A 22,278-nucleotide genomic window follows, 5' to 3' on the forward strand; every position below is an offset into this window, starting at 1 on the left:
CTCGTTAGATACGTTTACAAGCCACTCGTTGTAATAAATACGGTATCCATAGGGAACTCGTTTGGTATTCTCTATTTATTGAAAGATAAAGGAACTGGAACTACGTTACCAACTTCATTGGGTTACGGCTGTTTTTGGTATAGATGCAGTGCATTGAGAATTGAATACTTTTGGGGACACACACACACAATATATATATATATATATATATATATATATAATATAGTAAGGAAAAATTTTTTTAAAAATGCAGAATGCTCAAATGAAAGAAAATTTTAATAAAATGAGAAATTGATAAAATATATAAAAATATATATTTATTCAACCGGTTTTCGTCATTGTATGACTTGTCAAGAATATTTATGTTTTAAGAAGTTTTTTAAAAATTAGAAAGGGGAAAAAAAGAAAATTTCATTGTTTTTTGTAAAAGAATAATGATAAAAATGTACAAAAATTAAAAATAAGTTCTCCGATACATTGTGAGTTCGTTGTGTATCTTGAGTTTTATGGTTGTTTACGAAAAAATTACCTTGAGGTGTTAAGATCCAAAGGGATTAAGAGCATGTGTTGTGTTGTGTGTTAAATTCAGCATGTTTGCAGGACAGGAAGTAGTAGTAATTGTGGTCCTGGTTCTTCAGTTCCTGTGTTGTGAGTAAGGGGAGACAACTCTTTTGAGTTCTTCAATGAAAAATTCCAAACACAACTTAATATGCAAACTCCTCGTTGATCAAACTTCCTTTCTCTACCTCACTCTTCATGGATGGACTAACACAAATATATAAAGATACCATGCATTCATCACTTCAAGCTAAAACTTATATTCTTTAAATATCATTTTTACTATTGTTGTTATTACTATCATTTTTATTATAAATGATATGACAATTTGAAATGCAATTGTCTATGCAGATTTATATTATTAGAAAATAATATAAATAAAGTGTTAAAATCTGAAAGTTAAGTTAACAAGCAATTATATAAAAAAGATAATGCAAATGAAGCTAAAATGATAGTTTTATAATTTGGGTTTTATTGAAGAACTCAAAAGAGTTGTCTCCCCTTACTCACAACACAGGAACTGAAGAACCAGGACCACAATTACTACTACTTCCTGTCCTGCAAACATGCTGAATTTAACAACACAACACAACACATGCTCTTAATCCCTTTGGATCTTAACACCTCAAGGTAATTTTTTCGTAAACAACCATAAACTCAAGATACACAACGAACTCACAATGTATCGGAGAACTTATTTTTTAATTTTTGTACATTTTTATCATTATTCTTTTACAAAAAACAATGCAATTTTCTTTTTTTCCCCTTTCTAATTTTTAAAAAAACTTCTTAAAACATAAATATTCTTGACAAGTCATACAATGACGAAAACCGGTTGAATAAATATATATTTTTATATATTTTATCAATTTCTCATTTTATTAAAATTTTCTTTCATTTGAGCATTCTGCATTTTTAAAAAAATTTTTCCTTACTTATCATTTCTCCACGTGCGGTCAACACAACCCCACCATTTATTGATCTATATATATATATATTATATATATATATATATAAAATAGTAAAAAGTGAGAAAACTACAGAAGGCTTGTTTTAAAAGGTTAAAAAATATATTTGAGTCATTATGTCAGAAGAATGTTATAAAATTTTTTCATAGAAATTACCAGTTTCGTGTTAACTTTTCAAGTTACACGAAACCGGTAATTTCTTCAAAAACTATGTCACTGTATGAAAAAATTTTATAACATTCTTCTGACATAATGACTCAAATATATTTTTTAACCTTTTAAAACAAGCCTTCTGTAGTTTTTTCACTTTTTACTATATATTCAACCACGTGCTTTCACACACCAACTTTCTCACCTACATATATATATATATATATATATATATATATAAGGAACAACTTTTCTTTCAAGCATGTTCAAGATTGGTGTATTTGATTCAAAACTTTTCGTATTTCCTTAGTTATTTATGTGTCGTTTCGAATAATAATGTTTCTTAATTCGTTTGAACAAATGTTTTGAGACCTTGTAATTTAATCTGTAAATTATCCGTCTGAAAATATGGTTTTGGAAATTTCGAAAAATCAGACCAACAGATTTAAGAGCATTATAGTTCTTATGCATATATAAAGAACCAATAAGGAAATATGAATAATTTCTAATAAAAAAGATCGAAGTTTAAGACATATATACAAAAATATTCAACCCACCCAAATATATAATATATAATATATATATATATATATATATATATATATATATATATGAAAATATGTATTAAATTACTTTGTTTTTCTTTCACTTACCTCTCTCTCCAGTTTTTGTACAAAGTCTATTAAAGCGACAGCATCTTTAATCTTGAAAGAAAAACAAAAATAAAAAATAATTGTACAAACAAGAATATTTTGTTGTATCATGGGAGGGTCATTTTGCCAAGAAAAACACAGGCACTGATGTTATATTTCATTTAATTTTAATAGTTGATTAGTTGACTTATTAAACATTTAACTTATTGGTCGCTTGTCTAATCGCTTGATCAATCAGATTAGCTGTTCTGACAAAACAACTGATTAATTAAACGATTGGTCAAGGATTGGTTTAGTTAAAAGGTTAATTAGTTGACTAACAACAATAAAAGGAGGAAAATATAACCAGTGCGTGTATTGCCATTGGCAAAAAGATCTTCCCACAATATGACGATGTCGGTTTCAACTCGCGATTTTTCGCACCATGAATCTGGCAAAACAAATTCTAAACTGAAATAAATATATTTTATTAGCAGAAAATATATAAGTAAACAGAATTTAGATTTATAGCTTTTTAATGAGCTGTCATTTAAATGATCTGTCCAAAAATTATTAATGATTGTGATGTTATTTGCATCGTAAAAAGTTATAATAACAATAACAATAATAATGGTAAATTTCAAAAATATTTAATTAAACTAATATACGGAAAACTGTAAATTAGTTTGATAATTAATGAAATACCTCATTAAATCAGATACAGAAATCATTCACACAAAAAACAACCACGATATTATTACTTATATATATATATATATATATATATATATATATATATATATATATATATATGTGTGTGTGTGTGTGTGTGTGTGTGTGTGTGTGTGTGTGTGTATTGATAGAAATGGTAAGACAACAAAAAGATGAAAGAGACCTCGATATTATGTAAATAGACCGATTTATCTATAAATGTCATATATGACAATTATTCGGTAGCCATGATAAAACTCCGAGTTTCGGATGTCGGGGTGGAAATCCACGCCGCCATCTCTTCAGTTATCCGGCCATCGGAAAAAAAAAAGATTTTTTTTTCGATGGCTGGGTAACTGAAGAGATGGAGGCGTGGATTTCCACCCCGACGTCCGAAACTCGGAGTTTTATCATGGCTACCGAATAATTGTCACGTATTACATTTATATATATGTATATATATTTATATATTGTAACAGTGAATCACGAAGCAGATGAAGCTATATAAATAATAGCGTGTAAATATTGGTTTGCAAAATCCTTGGTTCGAAAAAGTCGAAGGCTGGCAGTGGAACATGAATTCACATCTGAAAACATGACAGGTTTTCCACCATCGCCTTCGACTTTTTTTAGCCAAGAGGTTCTGAATTCAGCGTTTGTACGCTATTATTAATACCTTAATCAACTTTGAGATACACAGTTCAAAAAGGGGAAAAAATATTTCACGTTGTTTCGAAGTTTACACATTCTTATAACGTCAGCAATGTGTGTGTGTGTCTGTGTGTGTGCGTGTGTGTAAGTATCTGGTTAAGAAGTTCCTTTTGCAGCTACATGCACACACATACACACTATGTATACATAACGGCCTGTCTATTATTACTATTATTATGTATATAGACGCATACACACACATGTTAACCTGTCAATAAAATTTTCTCTTAACATTCTACCAGGTTGTGTCTCTCTTTTCCTTCTGGCACTTGTACTTATTCATACTTTTCGTATTTATTGTAATCGACCGTGTGGTGTACTAAGGGAGCCATTCTCGCCACCTCTCCTTTGCACGGTCGTTTACACATTCGTAGCACTTTTGGCAAACAGTGCTAGAAGCCCAGTGGAGGTGATTATTGTTGTTCTTTAGTGATAGACGTAGCTGACACCCGATTTAACACCCAAGTTGTGTACCGTTCAAGAATTTGGACCTGAAGATCTCCATTTCCAGCGACTTCGAGGACCACCTCCCAATAGTGTCGGGCGTCAACGAAGAGCCCTCGACTACAACAAGACGACCAAAGTTTGTTTTTTTTCCAAGGTCTGGGGTCTCCCGCCCCTAAGCCCTAGACCATCACCTAATCACCCTTACCCGTCTTGTTGCTTAGCAACAACAACAACAACAACCTGACTCGTGCTGTTGCTGATGCTACTACTACTACTACTACTACTACTACTACTACTACTACTACTACTAAATACTCACATGTGCATTCTCCATGCCTTTACGTTCAACATCATTTTTGACAGCTTTCATCTTGGCAACTGGTGATAGTGTCATAAATCTTTGGTCCTGAAAAAAGGAAAATATGTATGTACATATGTATATATATATATATATATATATATATATATATATATATATATATATATATAGAGAGAGAGAGAGAGAGAGAGAGAGAGAGAGAGAGAGTGAGAGAGAGAGAGAGAGAGAGAGTTTACGAAAAAAATCAAAAGACGAAGACAGGTGGTATACAAAACAAACAGATGTATTAGTATAACGTTCAGGAATAGAAAAAAGTCTTTTACGTTTCGAGCCTACGCTCTTCTACATTGGTTTATATATATATAAACCAAAGATACACAGTGTAAAAGAACTGCCAGAGAGGATTTAGAGAGAGATTTATTAACACAATGGCAATTTTAAAATGTCGACGGAATATGTGGGATATTCTTTTCTATTTTATTTTGAAATGGCTTAATCAGTGGAGGAATAGTAGCTTCTGCGAACCTTTATAGGAACCCGAGAGTAGTGGGAGAAAAAAGCTATTTTCAAAATCCTCAAACCAAGGACCTGTCCCAAAGGCCTTCAGTACAGGGGACAGCAGAATGTACCAAATAACCACGTGGTATTGTTCAGTATGTTGGAATAAGTCTTCCATCTAAAAGGTAGGATGGTCTTATAAACAGGCTTCAATACAATTTTTCACTATCAAAAATTTCATTCACAAAAATTTGGTCAACATCCAAAATGCAGTGCGATGGTATTGAAACCAAAATGGAACAACGGAGCCATACTTAGATAGAGCTGTTGAAGAATTTGGACCTGGAGATCTCCATTAGCAGTGACTTCGAGGGCCACCTCCCAGTGGTGTCGAACGTCAACGAAGAGCCTTCGACTACAACAAGACGACCAAAGTTTGTTTTTTTCCAAGGTCTGGGGTCTCCCGCCCCTAAGCCCTAGGCCATCACCTAATCACCCTTACCCGTCTTGTTGCTTAGCAACAACAACTACTTAGATAGAAGTTCGTTTTGCTACGATAGAGTCCTGGGGTTCGACCATAATGCACAACACCTTCATGTAAGAAGTTTTTTTTCTATTACCATAGCATCGGATCGACAGAAGTCCTGTAATAGAAATTTAGTGGGTGAAATCTGAACGGAAGCTCATTCTGTGTGTTTGTGTGTGTGTGTGTGTGTGTGTGTGTGTGTGTGTGTGTGAGAGAGAGAGAGAGAGAGAGAGAGAGAGAGAGAGAGAGAGAGGTGAAAGATGAAGATAGTATTCATCTGATTCAATAGCTTTCCGTTTCACACCACATTATGCATAAATGATTATGCGTGATAAATTACACAAGACTTGCTTAAGATATAGAAGGCTGAACATGTGAGGAATGGAATCCTCATCAGATGCTTATTAAACTAGTTTATAACAACTGATATGCTAAAAGGATATTTTCTGTGGCTTATACATTGAAAAGGTGAATGCACATGGTGTAGTGGTTAAGGTATTGCACTCATGACCTAGTAAATTGTGGGGTCGATTCCCGGATCGAGCGGCGCGTTGTATTTTTGAGCAAAACACTTCATTTCACGTTGTTCCAGTCCACTCAGCCGTAAATGAGTAACCCTACGACAGATAGACTTCCGATAGGCGGGGATGTTGGCCTGCTCACCTAGCCAGCGAAGTGACACCATTCAAAAGCTACAACAATGCGAAACGCATTGTGACTGGCGATGTATAACAACATCCGATAATCTGGTCGGTACCGTGATACCGTTACATATTGAAAGCAACAAAGAAAAGTACCTATAACAATACTTACTTTATTGATCACACGGGCAGCAGAAAAAACATTACATTTAGAAAAATACAAAGACATGAACACGCGTAAACACTAAAAGCTAATAACAATTAACCAGAAAATTATAACAAAATTTCCCAACTGGGGTGAAACACCACTCAGAGGCGACCAAGCAGCCCCACAGATCCCGAGTCATCATTCTCACCAGGCGGACCACGGCAAGTGCTCTTCTCTTCCTACTTTTCAGCCCACATGTGCATTCTTAGAGTAGGTTCATTCATTCGGGAAATTCTCACGACATATCATCCATCTTTTAACAAATTTGCTGGGCGTAGGTACCACCTCACTCTCCACTCTCCCTTTTCTTTCCAAGTGGAACTCGAAAAGTTGTTGGGGGCTTGGTCGAAAAGGAAAGTGTCTGCCTTCAGCCCTTTCAGTTGCATTAACTACACAACCTCTTTCGTCAAAGTCTCCAGACAGCGGAAAACTGTTTGCCCTTTCATGGCAAAGAAAGGCGGTGAGGTGATCTTCAAAATGGGATTGGTCAATAACTGGTTCTTTCCTACAGCTTTTAGACAAAGCACCACAATTCAGCAATGCTCGAGTTCAGTACGGTACGTTCAAGACAGTTTCTTCGCTCTGTGTGATTCTCGACAGGCACAGTTGACGGCACTGCTGTGCCTAAAGGATTTATCCCAAACCAGTAATGCTACTTTACTGAAACACCGCCAGGTCAGGGATTTCTGGAAATCATCCGGGGCTCCCGGTGCAAAAGTCCTCCGGAAAAGACCAGCTACTTGATTTTCATCGACGTCCAGAGTTTCTCCAAGGACATCGTCGTTCTTACCTACCATTAATTTTCTACGGGACACCATGATAGACCATCGATCGATCGCCTTGTCAAACTGATAAACATTTGGACCTGGTTTGCGTCCATCTTCCCCTCACCTGTCAAGGAAGCTCCAAAAGGGATCATTGCTCACAATCCTCTTCCTCTTGTCCAAACGATAGGAAGTTGATGAAATAATGCCTCAATATATTGCTGGTAATTATTTTATACCCGCAGGAAAATGAAAGCCAGAGTAAGACTTGGCGATACCTTTTATTCGTTTATTAGAAAAATGTGTATCCATGATGCTTGCAGGCCCTCCGAGGCTGATCAAACAGATAAAAATGATGACCATCTTGTAGAATTGCAAGTTGACGATTGCAGGAAAACTATGGGGGCCGGAAAAAGTGTTCAGAGGTTTTAGCTGTGGCTGTTCATGTTAACATTTCATATTCACTCCAATAATGTTTATCCACATATAACAAATTTTGTATCGTGCCAAGTAATTTTACTCAGAATACCTCCAGTTGCATTAATAACAGCATACTGTAAATTGAAGAACCCTTGTTTTCCATAAAGTTCAGTTTTCGATGGAGTTGTTGTTACAAAAAATGTCGTCGTGAAGATACCATACTCGTGACGGGTGTTAGGAGACAATAGGGAATTGTATCGAGCGGTCATTAGGTGAAACGCCACTAGCTAGCTCTCAGGAGTAAATTATGTCAGGGGTAGAAAAGACAGAATGAGAACATAGTGCATCTGTAGGCTGGAGTTGGAAGTATATTAGCGAGTGATTCCATGCCAGTCAGTGGATACTTTAATAGTATTCACCCTACTAAAACATTCGAAATAGAGTTTTGATCTGTGGTTAACTTAATATGTTGATGCTTTTCAGGAAAATAATCTAATTTAAAATTTGCCACACACAACTTAGACTTCTCCACGAATATAACCAGGAATTTTGTATCCCTTGTAAGACACATTTCTTACCTACCCACAAGTATTATAAGTTCTTTAATGCACACAATGTTAAGGTTAACTATTTTTGCCTAGGCAACATCTCTTCCGTCAAAGAAGGAATGTTGTCCGGGCCACAATTGAAAATCCACATCTACGTGACTTTCTACAAAACAATAACTGTAATCCTATGTCGAAATCAATTCGCTTAGCTCTTGAGGGGTTTTCTTGTATCTCCAAAGAGCATAAGTTAGGCCACCTGAAGGTATCCGGAGGAACGGCACTGGGCTCAGTGTTAACGTACACTACAGTTAACATTTGTACATTAGAAACAGACAAAACTCTAATTCTCTGCTCGGAATTATCTCGAAGCTTGGGGATGAAAGACAATCTCCCAATTTTAACTTGAATATTTTAACAAAGCTACAACTTATTCCAGCGGATCACGTCACTATAGATTTTGCCAGAGAAGTTCCATATACTAAAACAGCTTATGGTCTGCAACTTCGTAACTTCACTACCCTTTTGTCTCCAAAAATGGTTAAATACCTGCTAGGAAGAGTATAAGACATTGTTACAAAGTAGAATTAACCACGGCGTATATTTTTTTAAGGATTTGTGGCAGCTTCATTTTTAACTGTAATCTCGAAGAAATATGACAGTAGCGACGAAACAACAGAAATGACAACGGTGGTCTAACATAGGTGAGACTATGCAGCCAGTCGACTTGCGAGATACAACAACCAAATACCCTTACAATCTCACTTTAAACAGAAAAGACATGTAGATCAAGGATTTCCTAGATGTACAAGAAAAAAAAGCAAAAAAAACAACAACAGGATGTGGTCAAAACTGAAATACTTTTGGCCTTATGCCTGCTTGATCGGATTTTACGTAAGTCTAAATGACAACAGTAAAATGTTTTTATATAACTGACTTACCTCAGGAATTAAGTTGTAGATGGCATAATTGCACGCTTCAGGGATCCATATTTTGCGGTGTAAATTATAGACCAATTCTTTGATGTCTTTAAGAATAGCATTGTAATTCAAAACCTAGAAAAATAGAAAAAAATGTAATTTGAATAATAATAATAATAATAATAATAATAATAATAATAATAATAATAATAATAATAATAATATGCCCTGATGCGGTACGAGGCAGTGGATCTCGTGGCTTCTGATCTTAACTGATTGGGAGTGTTATCATGTACATTGCTTTGTCTTGGTATAAAAGATGGGCTACAGCAAATATTCTGCCTAATACCACAGATTTGCTTGTCAGTTGTTTGACCTTAACCAATTGAGTATGTCCCTTAGGGGCTGACTATATGTGCATCTCTGATCATGAGCAGAAATAGTAGGGGAGCATCTTGCCGTGTTTTGAAAGGAATTCTTGGAGGTGAAACATTAACGTCTTGTTTTCATGGAAAGGCGAGATGCTAACGTTCGGTTACCGCAGGAAGATGAGGCTCTAAATTTCTGTTGTTACAGAAAGGCGAATTACTAACATCTTATTGTTATGGAGAGAGACAAATGTCTTGTCACGGAAAAGCGAAACGCTTCGTCGCCACGGAAAGGGGAGACAATAACCTCCTGTTGTCACAGAAAGAAAAGATATTTAACAACTGGTTATTAGAGAAAGGTGAGACAAGAACGTCTAATGTCAGATTGTCACAGAAAAGATGAGATACTAACATTCCATTATTAGAAATAGATCAGACATATGTCATGAAACGAGGAGTCACTATTGCCGTCTTGTTATCAAAAGCAAAGCACGGCAGCCACAACCATCTGCTCTTTAACCTTTTAGTTATATTTCTACTGAAATATATTGCCTTTGTTTCAATTAATTCTTAACATAATGACAAATTTAGTTAAATAACTTTGTTGCTATTAATCTGGTGTATGGAACATAAACACGAAATTTTTGATGGCAGGTCTTAATTTAGATCACTTTAAATGGAAAGTTTGTATCATTGAACTTGAATCAGTGTTGGGGCGGGTTAGTACCATAAGTGTTAAGTCTGTTCCATCAAGGTTGAACTAGGGTTAATTAGCAACAGTAACTACCTACACTTTACATGATAGTTCTTAGAAAAGTTCAAAAAGTTTAACTGTCATGAAATACGCATAGTTGAACGGACCGACCTTTTATTTCTGAGAAGTAATGTTTATCGCCATTTCAACATGGGTGTTCCGTAACAACCGACGTTACTACCATTTTAACCCCAGGAGGATATCTCCGCTTGTTGGTTATTCGATGCAATCTGCACACGATATATATTACAAGCAGGGAAGTGAACCCCTACCATCTTCCAGCCACGAGACTGCCAGGCGGTACGGTTTCCTGCTCTTTGTGCTCACCCTCGGTGGTGGATATTCGTCCGCTAGACACAGCAGTAGTTCATTTCAGTTCGCAATATATAGAAAATAAGTGACATCCAATCACTGATCATGCAGCAAGGAAATTAGCTAGTAAGAAAATCTCTATAAAAGATGAAAGTAGTAACTATACTGAGAAGTAATGTTTATCGCTACTTCAACATGGCTGTTCCGTACGAACCGACGTTACTACCATTTTAACCCAAAGAGAACGCCCTCCCCCGACTGGTTATTCGATGCAATCTGCACCCGATATATATTGCAAGCAGGGGAGTGAATCCCTACCATATTCCAGTCACGAAGCGTCCAGACCGAGCTATTTTCATTGATCTGATAGTGAAAAGGACCGGCCGAGAAAGAAAGTTAGTGAGTGACTGAGCGTGTGATTGACTGACTCTGTGGAGTGAGGGACGGAACTAATGTTGTATGGTCCAGTCTGCAAGCTACAAAGCATCAACTTTACATTCTCGGCAATTGGACTTCTCCAAATATTCATGAGCTCTTGCTATGAACCCCCTTGCTGACACAATCACCAGTTTCTTCGGATTCCGAATTTTCCCTACTGCTTAGGTTTGCTCGACCAAGGCTTCCCTGGAGTTAAATAGCAATAGCAACAACAATAATAACCACATATTTTTTGGCAAATAGGATTACTTGCCTCAACACAGTCGTCTTTACGAAGGCAACGCCCTCTTCGGTTAGTGTTGAGATGTTCGTACAGCTTTTTATTGGTCTCACTGTCAGTTGGGTCGTAATTCAACTTATCTGATGGATTATTCAGGTAGAGCCTAGTGATAAAGGAAAGATCACGTAAGAAGGGTTCATTCTAAAATGGTTACATATATAAATCAAGAATTCGTAAACACACACACACACACACAGTAATGTGAGAGTTGTAAAGTAAGTTAAGATATATCATATATTGTAAAAACATTAATTACAAAGTATCCGATCGTGAAATTTGGAGTATATTACCAATATTTGATATGCGCGCGCGAGTGTGTGTGTGCGTGTGCGTGTGCGTGCGCGCGCGCGCGCGTGTGTGTGTTCTAAGAATGCATAAGTCAGAAAAAAAACAGATATTCATATATTTGTCAAAAGAGTGGGTATATTTATCAAAGTATGCAGTATTATAGATTACTTTTAGTTGATTTTTACCTATCGGTTTCGCATTGGGTTTTAGATAATCGAGCGGTTATCTAAAACCACGGGCTCTTCAGTGATAATAGGTATAGTAAAAAAATATAGCAGCTGCTTTTTTTATTGGAGGTGAGATACATATATGCGAAATGGCTCTATTATGATGACGGATAATGCACAGATTAACAGAAATAACAGAGGTTCAAATAAAACACCTTACTGTATTAAGAGTCTACTGACTTATGCATAGAAACAGCAAATTCTAAGATCCAGTCATCAGTGATAAATAGTTTGAGCAACATTTTGCTTTACCTATAACGTAAATGATCCAAAGAAAAGTCATGTGCACCATAGCATTCTACCATTTTCCCTCTCTTAAAATACAGTTTTTCGTATTGAATCAAAGTGAATAACAAATAAGCATTTGTGTAATGCTACAACATGAGCTAATGACAGTTTCAAATTTCGCTTCATTTAGTCCATCATCAAAGCCATAACTTCACAATGTCACAACTTTCCACTCCGCAACATTTCTAAGTCCGTGATGGTGCTAAATGTAGCTAAATTCAAGGAGAAAAAAAAATTTCTAATTGGGAAAAATAAAAACTGAAATTTTATGCTTCACTATTTATTGGATGATTAGAAACTGAGAGAAGCCCGTCGTATATTCAAATGTGAATATATATATATATATATATATATGTGTGTGTGTGTGTGCGCCTTTATGTTTGTGTTTGTCCCCCACTGGTGTGTTTACGTCCCCGTAACTTAGTGGTTCTGCCTAAGAGACCGATAGAATAAGTACTATTTTTAAAAAAATAATAAGCCCTAGGGTAGATTTTTTCGACTAAACCCCTTCAAGGCGGTGACCCAGTATGACCGCACTCAAATTACTGAAACCAGTAAAAGATAAAAGATCCACTGTCTAAAGCAATAAAGCTTTTGCGTGCAGTCAAAAATGTGGCGAACAGATATAAAGTAAAGAGAAGAAAGGCGAAAAATGCCACCCTTTTCGTTAAAAAAAAATTAGTCACAAGAAAAAAATTTCATATTTCGTTTGTAAACCATAAAATAAATAAACTAATAACATTTCAAATTGCGTAACACTATTGGGATTTGGAGCTGAATTAAGGTAAATATTATTTTTCACTGAATGGCGATCCTCCCATGTGTTGGAGTTTGTGTGCTGTCACATGGCATTTTTACTGTAACACTTTTCAGCGATATTTTTACAGGAAAACTTTTTTCCTATGCTTTTCTTTTTTATTCTAGTGCAAACCGAAATAAGATCTGCTGCTGGTGAAACAATTAGCTGTTGAACAACCAACGAAAGAATTGGTGATTTGAATTGGACCATAGACGCCTGTGTCACTTGTTAAAATACGGTCCTTACTTTTATCAGCTCCGGGGTGATGGCAGGCAGATTCGACCCCAGAAGGTTCTTAACAGAGCAGAGAATAAGATAGATATTTTATGAAAGCAAAAAAATATTTCTTGTACAGTTATAAGGCTTGATTAAATCACTCTCAATACTTTTTATTTTACTGTATTTAGTCAATGGTAAGAAGGAGAGCCCTTATAACCCTTTTAAGAGCCCCCCTCATTGGTTGAAAAAAGGAGGAAGTTATCAGACGGGAGACCCAACCCGAATGCTAAAGGGGTAAAGATACCCTCCGATCATGAATGACCATGGAATTGCACCTAGAAAGTTACCCTCCGAGGCACAAGTCCGAGCAAGGTTGTTTACGAAAGACCAGCATTCGCCCGTGCATACCAGCTTCCTTTCTCCATGCCACTGATGTTGTCCAAGGGAAAGGCAAAAGCCGATACAGCTTGGCGTTAGTGACGCAACTCATTTCTACAGCTGAGTGAACTGGAGGAACGTGAAATAAAGTGTCTTGCTCACGAACACAACACGCAGCTCAGCCCAGTAATCGAACTCACTACCTCATTATTGTGAGCCCAAAGCTGTAACCACTGAGCCATGTGCCTTCACCCGAATGCTAAAGCTCCGTTAAAGGCATGGGTTTGGTAGTCGTGTTAAAACAGGCAGCAGATTTAGTCTGCTAGTCAAAAACATGTTTGTCCGACATGTTTTAATCCAAAACTAGCATTCCTGCCAACCAGCAGCAAACCTTAGAACTTAAAATCAGAGCATGCAATTATGAGAATCAAACCATATAACTAATGTAGCGTAAATATATCATACGCATAACTCCTTTCCTCATAAAAAAAAAATATTAAACTGTTTTATTTGCATTTATATATATATATATATTAGGCAAGCATTGAGTATTCTTTGCATTCATGCAAGAAACACCTTTGCTGTTAATTTACCACTCATAATAGCAACAGCACCTAGCATAAGCTTAAATCCACAAATTTTGGAAATGGCTTAGCCCAAATCATCAATCCCAGCACTTGATTGGTACTTTATTTATCAAACTCGAAAGGATGAAAGGCAAAGGTGATTTCAGTGGAATTTGAACTCAGAATGTAAAGTGTCTGTATTTTGTCCGACACGAATGATCTAACCATTTCAACATAATAATAATTATAATTCTTTCACTTTGTGAATTGACAAAGAAAATCTAGAAAGCAGTCGATTTTTACTGAGAATTAAATTCAGGACATAAAGTGATAACGAAATACTGTAATATATTCTGTTCCTAGCACTACAAATTCTATCATGTATTTGTATTTTTTATTGAAATATCTTTAAAAGATTCTTCGACATACAAACCTTATTTTCTGTCGATCAACTATCGCGTACGCTATGGCCACTGGATTGAAAGGCACGTCCTTTGCGCGAAAGTTAAAAAGCCCTGCAAAGACAAAGAAACATTAATAATTTATCATGTTGTACTTCATGCATTGAGAGCACGATTGATCAGGGAATTTCCTCCCTCAAGCGCTTCAAAACATCACAGTAGAACTCTCGATTGACGGTCTGGGTCTGTGGAACGAATTTTGGATGCACAATACCACATTTTCGGGGCTGACATTCGTGGCAAGTCTTCTCCATCACTCATCGTCTTCCAGAGAAGTTCTTCCGCTTTTGAAGCGCCCGTACCACTCGAAACATTGCGTACTATCCATTGCGTCGTCGCCGTAAGTTTTCTGAAGCATGCTCAGTGTCTCTGTGTCGCAGACTTTCCAAGTTTAACGTAAAATTTCAAGTTGGCTCTTTGTTCCTGTTCATGACAGAATCGCAGACAACAGCATACACGTGATCACAAAAATACAAATGTGACAACTACATACATACATACATACATACATATATATATATATATATATAATTATAAAGTCGATGGCTGCCCGTGTGACTCGAACCCACGTCTTCTGCAAAGATGGTAGACATTCACAAATCAAAGAAAGGAATTATTTCACGCCTCTGTTGCTAAAATTTTATGATTTAAACCATTTAATTCTCGCTGGAAAAAGCAAAATTTCTAAAATAGATACAGAAATGCGAATGAATGATTTGGTCCATTATATTTATAGATATGGATTCGTGTCTTGCGAGCAGCCTTAACTTTTCCTATCCAAAGGTGTTTCTTAACGCTTAAGTTATTTACATGTTACTATTTATATATTATTTATACCTTCATCTGCTTCAAGTTTCACTGTTCAAAAAAGAAATTCTCTTGGAGTTTCTAAATTTTCGTGACATATACAATATATAATTCTCGCTAGTAAGAATAAGGTTCCTAAAAGAAATTCGTAGGATTGCTTTGATTCATCTGATTCCATTACATTTATATGAAACTTATCAAATCCCTGCCCAGTTTCCTGTATGTGTGTGTGTGTATGTGTGTGTGCGCGCGCGCGCGCACGCACGTGAAAGAGAGAGAGAGAGAAAGAAAGAAAGAGAGAGAGAGGGAGAGAGAGAATACAGAAAAACAACTTACAAGCAATCTCATCCAGGCTGGTCACTATGAATGCTGCAACATTTTGTTTGACCATTTCATTGCGGAGGTCTTGCACTTTGTCTTGCCAACTTTTACCTGACGATGAAGAACAAATGTGAGACATCGTTGTCAATCTTCTACTTATATTCATTACTTACTGGTTACAATCTATAGCAGAGACAGGTGACTTCATTTTCGAAGGCTGTATAGAATTAAATATAATCCAATGAGGGCGTGTTAAAGAAAATGTTTATTAAGCATTTGCATGACCTGTGTGTCACGTGATACATTGGACATATTTCCCCGACGTCTTTGTATCTTATATGATACGCATTCCCAACTTTTTTCAAGCACCAGCGTAAATTGGGACTTATGAAAGGAAAGCTTTATAATACTCAGAACGTATGAAACAAGTGCTAACTAAATGTCTGAAAACAAGCATGGACGTTTAGGACAAACTTTTGAAAATGCTTTGGACAAGGAAAAGGTTAAATATGCGAAACAATGTTATCTGACATTGACAAATCTGATTTGAAGTAATTTTGGTGGCATTGAAATCTACCTATTTGCTAAGGATTAATTAGCATATAACCACACGAGTTAGGGTACGTTGAAATCATGGAATGCAGCATGGTGGACGTGAACTAATTCGGGACATGAATTAATTGAGTCAATGGTGAATATCACTAGATACTGAGCGAATGAACAGGCAATAAACTATCCACGTTCAGGATCAACCAGTTCAGTTAATGAACTACTGCTATCAACTGTGTGGAGGCGCAATGGCCTAGTGGTTAGGGCAGCGGACTCGCGGTCGTAGGATCGCAGTTTCGATTCCCAGACCGCGCGTTGTGAGTGTTTATTGAGCAAAAACACCTAAATCTCCACGAGGCTCCGACAGAGGATAGTGACGAACCCTGCTGTACTCTTTCACCACAACTTTCTCTCACTTTTTCTTCCTGTTTCTGCTGTACCTGTATTTCAAAGGGCCAGCCTTGTCACACTCTGCGTCACGCTGAATCTCCCCGAGAACTACATTAAGGGCACACGTGTCTGTGGAGTGCTCAGCCACTTGCACGTTAATTTCATGAGCAGGCTGTTCCGTTGATGGGATCAACTGGAACCCTCGTCGTCGTAACCGACGGAGTGCCACGATAACTATCAGCTGTAGTATTGGAGTACATATATGAGATATTTCAGCTTGCGAAAGCCCAATATGACTAAAAGCCAAACCAGATGTTCATGCCGCATTGCTCAATCTGGCATGGAAAAGTTGCATTGGTCCGGGCAAGTCATCCAACCGGATGATGACGAAAGAGAGTGAGCGGTAATATCTGTAGTGTACGTGTATATGTATCATGAAAGGACTTACCTGCGAATTTGAGTGGTAAAGCATTGATGACAGAGTTTGGTTTTTCGGGTCGAGTTGTAGTCCAGACCAAATCGACAAGATCCTGGAGTACTTCAATCAAAGTGATGTTGTATCTAGCCAGTTGCATAGACATTTCTTTCCATTTCACTGAAAAAAACAGAAACAATAACACTAAAAAAAGTTCTCAAAACGGAGCTTTCGTTTGTATTTTGAATCAATGGTTTCTAGTTTAGGAACAACGCCATGTTTCGAGGGGAAGCGGGTAAGTCGATACCATCAACTTCAATACTAGACTCGTACTTTATTCTATCAATCCCGGAGGTATGACCGTCATTAAAGAGGTACACTGGACGGCAATGCCTCCTCGCCTCCACTATTCGGTGGCGCACTAAAGTCTGGTGACGGGCTTACTCGGAGCGTTGAAAGGCAAAGTTAACTTGGGAGGATCTGAACTCCGAACGTAAAAAACCAGCACAAATGTTGCGAGCACTTTTTAGATGTTCTAACAGTTTTGCCAGCTCGCCGAGTAATTTGAGTTAATAGAAAAGAAACTTTATACTAAAAAGCAAAACAAAACAAAATATAAAACGCAAAAACGATATAGCTAAGAGGATAGTTGGATTGAAGAAGTACAATTTACGCATGTACATACATATGTATGTATGTATTTGTGTGTGCGTGTGTGGATTGATATTTATACTATTGTATGTATGTATGTATGTATACGCATCAGGTTTTGCACAGTTTACGTCTACCAAATTTCTCTCAAAAAGATAATGGTCATCTCCAAGCCACGAGTTTAAGAAGTGAACTTTTTGACAACACTGCTCATAATAACGTAGTCCAGAGAAGATGACCACAGCTAGAATGCGTTCGATTACAAGTCTGGTCAATCTAAGTCAACTTAGAGATAAGCAACATTAGTAAGAAAGTGAACCACAATGCAGTTCGTCCGACGCTCAAGCGAATCGGCTAATCCACCACCCTGTTATCATAATAACGATTCTTTCTACTATAGGCACAAGGCGTGAAATTTGGAAGTGAGGAAACTAGTCGATTACATCAATCCCATTTAAACTTATTTTTTTGACCCCGAAAAGATTAAAAGCAATGTTGACTTTGGCGGAATTTGAACTCAGAGCATTAAAACGGGTAAAATGCTTCTAAGCATTTTGCTCGGCGTGCCAAGGATTTTGCTAGCTCAACGCCTTAATAAAGATTTCAAATACAGAATGATACTCTATAGTGAACACATTGACAGATGCGCAAAACAACTGCTATCACAATTTGTAATCTTTACATTTTATCAGTGTGCAATTGGAACACCAACACAAATTAGATTAAATAAGGAAACTTATCTCATTGAAAAATATAAACCCAAACTTAACCATTCTTAACATTTTATTCTATCAAAACCAAATCATGTTAAATTAACAAAACCTAATCATTTCCAACATTTTTGATTATCTCCCTTAAACCGAAAAAATCCCTGATTACTTCCCCCTGTTTCGAACTCTTCTACATCACACCATAACGAATAGATGACATAACATCGGTAAAGAAATTTGAGAAATTTGAAAAGAAAAAGCGAAACCAGTTATTTCTCTCAAAAAAATGTCACTGTATACAAACTTTTATATCATTTTCCGAACATGACGATTTTAATATATTTTTTAACCATATAATACAAATCTTCTGCAGTTTTTTCATTGTTTTATATATATATATATATATATATCACACATATGTGTATGTGCGTGTATAATATTAAGCATAATAATAATAATAATAATCCTTTCTACAAAAGGTACAAGGACTGAAATTTGGTGGGAGGAGATAAGTCGATTATGTCAACTCCAGTAATTATTTTATCAACACCGAAAGAACGAAAAGCAAAGTTAACTTCTGTGGAATTTGAACTCACAACGTAAGGACGAACGAAATGCTGCCAAGCATTTTGCCCGACGTGCTAACGATTCTGCCAGCACGACGCCTTTAGCGTAATAATAGCAATTATAGAGTATACCTACTTGCTGACATAAGCATAGGACTGGCACCAACTCTGCTACCAGATGGCAGCTCTTTGCCAAGCCATTCAGGAATATCAACAACACCTGGGTTACCTGGAATTGAAAATGACGAAGTCATCAGTTAATATATACATGCACTAACACACACACACACACACCACACACACACACACATACACACAGACATATACATACATGCATACATACATACATACATACATACATACATACATACATACATACATACATACATACATACATACATACATACATACATACATACAAGAGGATATCTATGGACAATTGCTTCAAAGCCTCCAGCTTCTATATCCGAAACTATCAATTCATATTCATACCAAAAATAATTGGAGCACTAGGTTTTGTTAGTAAGTGCTTAAAGGAGAATCTGGATAAACTGGGATTTTCAGTAAGAGAAATCGACTGGTTAATTCGTATATTACAAGTGCAATCTGTGAGTGGAAAAATAAAACTATGCAAGAATTTTCTCAAGTTCCAAACGTGAATTTGTCTGTGTTAACTACATCCTAAAGATGGGGCCTTGTATCTTTGTTGGAAACCGGCTCCCTCCTCAGTGGAATATTTATAATAATTAAAAAATAGAAGAGATACATGCATACACACACACCACACACACACACACCACACACACACACACACACGTCTTAGAAAAAATATGGCAGTTGAAAATCTCCTCTTACAACAAGACAATACTCCCCAGTGTATTTGCAATGCCAGTGCTGATTCCAACATTTAGGATTCTTGACTGGTTTGTGTAGGAAATCCATTCAATGGACGTTAAAACTCGCAAAGTACTGACATCAAGGAATAGTGATGTCGATAGGCTCTACTTAAGAAGAGCTAGAGGAGGTAGGGGGCTTGGGATCAGTGCAGACAGCCTTCGACTGTTGTAGTTCCTCTCAGACAGCACTTGCTAAACAACAGCAGCAACAATAAATACAAAACCTAATCATTCCCAACATTTTTGATTATCTCCCTTATACCGAAAAAATCCCTGATTACCTCCCTCTGTTTCGAACTCTTCTACATCACACCATAACGAATAGATGACACAACATCAAGTCAAGAGTGGCTTGGGTTTAAGCAAGAGCAAAACTACAAATAAAAAACAAAAAGAGCAACAAGAGTAATAAATACTGCCTCCTTACCCATACGCTGAAGAATCCAGGAGCAGTCTAAGATAGATTCCGCCTCCAAAAAGTAGCGACCGTCAGTCCAAAGAGCCGCTTGGTTTGTAGTTACGACAGCTGTTCCTATAGTAGAGAAGACAAGGGAGTAAAAATGTATTCAGAATTATGCAAATGTGGCTGGGAAAAGTAGACAATGTTCTTTTGTTTTATTTGCCGTAGGAAATGGCATTGACCATGGTTCTTACAGGTCTTCTTAGACCCGGTGAGATTGACGCTATTAATGTTCTGTTTAAACTGCTGCGAGTCGGCACCTACAAGAAAGACATCAGTATGGAGAGAATTCCAGAAGACCGACGTTTTGGGAAAGAAAAAAATGGGTGTTGGACGCGACAATGGCGATGGGAAGCGGTAGCACTAGTGGGCAGAGAATGCCCGAATGAACGAGGCATGTGCCCATGAGAATTGGAGGCCATTATAGTGGTAGTAGAAAAAAGTAGGGAGAAGAGACAAGACCGCAAAACCAGAAAACGAGCCTAGAGTTTTGCTCTGCCGTGGGTTTTGAGAAAGTATCTTCAGGAGCCGATCAGAATTATTCGATCTGAAAACAAATTACAATCATATTACATTATATAATAAGAACAGATTTATTCAAAAGTAAATTTACAATATTTAGTGAATGTGCAGTACTCACATAGAAGAACCAGAATATGTGACACCGCTCAGACCATGTTCTACTGTATTATTAACAGAATGTATGTATATATATATATATATATATATATATATATATATATATATATATATATATTATATATATATAGATATATATATATATATATGTATAAGGATGAAAAGGAACACACGAGTTGATATATATGAAAAAATAAGTCAAAATAGAAAATGCTAAAATAATTTTATAAAGAACATTTAAGTACCGGTTTCAGTCATTTTGAGACCTTTTCAACTGTAACGATTAAATAATTAAATTTAGAAAAATTAAAAGAAATGTTTTTTTAAAGGAATATTTGTATAGTGTTCAAATATAAGTGGCATTTTCCTTGTTTCTGCCTTGCTCTGTCTCTCTTGTTCACACTTGTGGGTTATATATATATGATAATATAGTTCTCTGATAGGCTAAAAGACGAGATGGTCAACTCGGTATGTCTTTGATCACAGGAGTGCTTCATCAGAACGAATAACAACATCGGCAAGTTGGTATCGCATAATAACAAAGCCACCCGATGTCAATCTTTCGTTATATTGTGGTACTGAAATCAGAACTTCCGTTTGGACTTAAACCATAATAAAAGTGTTTAAGGTACTACTCTAATTTCTTCTCTGTCCAAGAATAAACAAAACTACTTTCATCACGAAAACAAGCATTTTTTTTTCTAGTTTCAGCTCAGAATTGCGGCCATGCTGATGCACCACCGTTTGTTGATTTTCAAAAATCAGACTGAGATATTTTCACCGCAACCATTCCTCCACCATTGCAACCGTTATTATCCACGGAAGATATGTGGATCGTAGAATTTCGTTGCATCTCGGTTAATCGAAGTTTAAGATGTTTAATGAAACCTTGAATTAACGCTAATCTGTGGAAGTGTTTATGAAAAACAGTAACCTCGTTTTTTGTTATCAAAACCTGATGTACGGGAAAAAGAAAAACAATCGTAAAATTCTTGAAAACTAAAGAATGATGCAAAATAGTTACCTCGTGTTCCTTTGAATCCACTAATAAATGCTCTCCGTTTATCGTAAGCAGCAACATATTCACTCTGTAAAAAAAAGAAGGAAAGTTGAAACTTCGTATTTGAGCTGGTGCTACTACTACTACTACTACTACTACTACTGCTGCTGCTACTACTGCTACTACTACAGCTTACAAAGATGACGAAGTCCAAGAACCCCATATGAAAATAACTAAACACAAAACGAATTGCCAAATTAACAGTACATGGTTTAATAAAAAAAAAAAAAATTCTATTAATCTTAAGACTCCAGTTAGTGTATTGGGAAAGGTTAAGGTAAGGGTTAAAATTGGGGATGGGATGGGTTAGGGGGATGATATTTTGATGTAAATCAGCGTGTTTTAAAAGGCTGCAACAATACATATCGAACATGAATAACAATAGTAAGAACAGTTGCAAAAATATTGAATCGCTACT

General features: G+C 36.5%; 1 protein-coding gene across 1 annotated transcript in view; it reads right to left on the bottom strand.

Moving 5' to 3' along the window:
* Positions 1-22,278, bottom strand: part of LOC115215646 (xaa-Pro aminopeptidase 1) — an 80,233-nt gene that overhangs the window by 29,711 nt on the left and 28,244 nt on the right. Inside the window, exons 4-13 of the mRNA XM_029784896.2 lie at positions 21,825-21,888; positions 20,129-20,233; positions 18,942-19,034; positions 16,912-17,058; positions 15,540-15,635; positions 14,369-14,450; positions 11,144-11,273; positions 9,040-9,153; positions 4,497-4,583; positions 2,330-2,380 (exon numbers count right to left, since the gene is read on the bottom strand). Of these exons, the coding sequence (XP_029640756.1) occupies positions 2,330-2,380; positions 4,497-4,583; positions 9,040-9,153; positions 11,144-11,273; positions 14,369-14,450; positions 15,540-15,635; positions 16,912-17,058; positions 18,942-19,034; positions 20,129-20,233; positions 21,825-21,888 (969 nt within the window). The remainder of the gene's footprint in view (positions 1-2,329; positions 2,381-4,496; positions 4,584-9,039; positions 9,154-11,143; positions 11,274-14,368; positions 14,451-15,539; positions 15,636-16,911; positions 17,059-18,941; positions 19,035-20,128; positions 20,234-21,824; positions 21,889-22,278) is intronic.

The sequence above is a fragment of the Octopus sinensis genome, linkage group LG9 (genome assembly GCF_006345805.1).
Source record: "Octopus sinensis linkage group LG9, ASM634580v1, whole genome shotgun sequence".
NCBI lineage: Eukaryota > Metazoa > Mollusca > Cephalopoda > Octopoda > Octopodidae > Octopus > Octopus sinensis.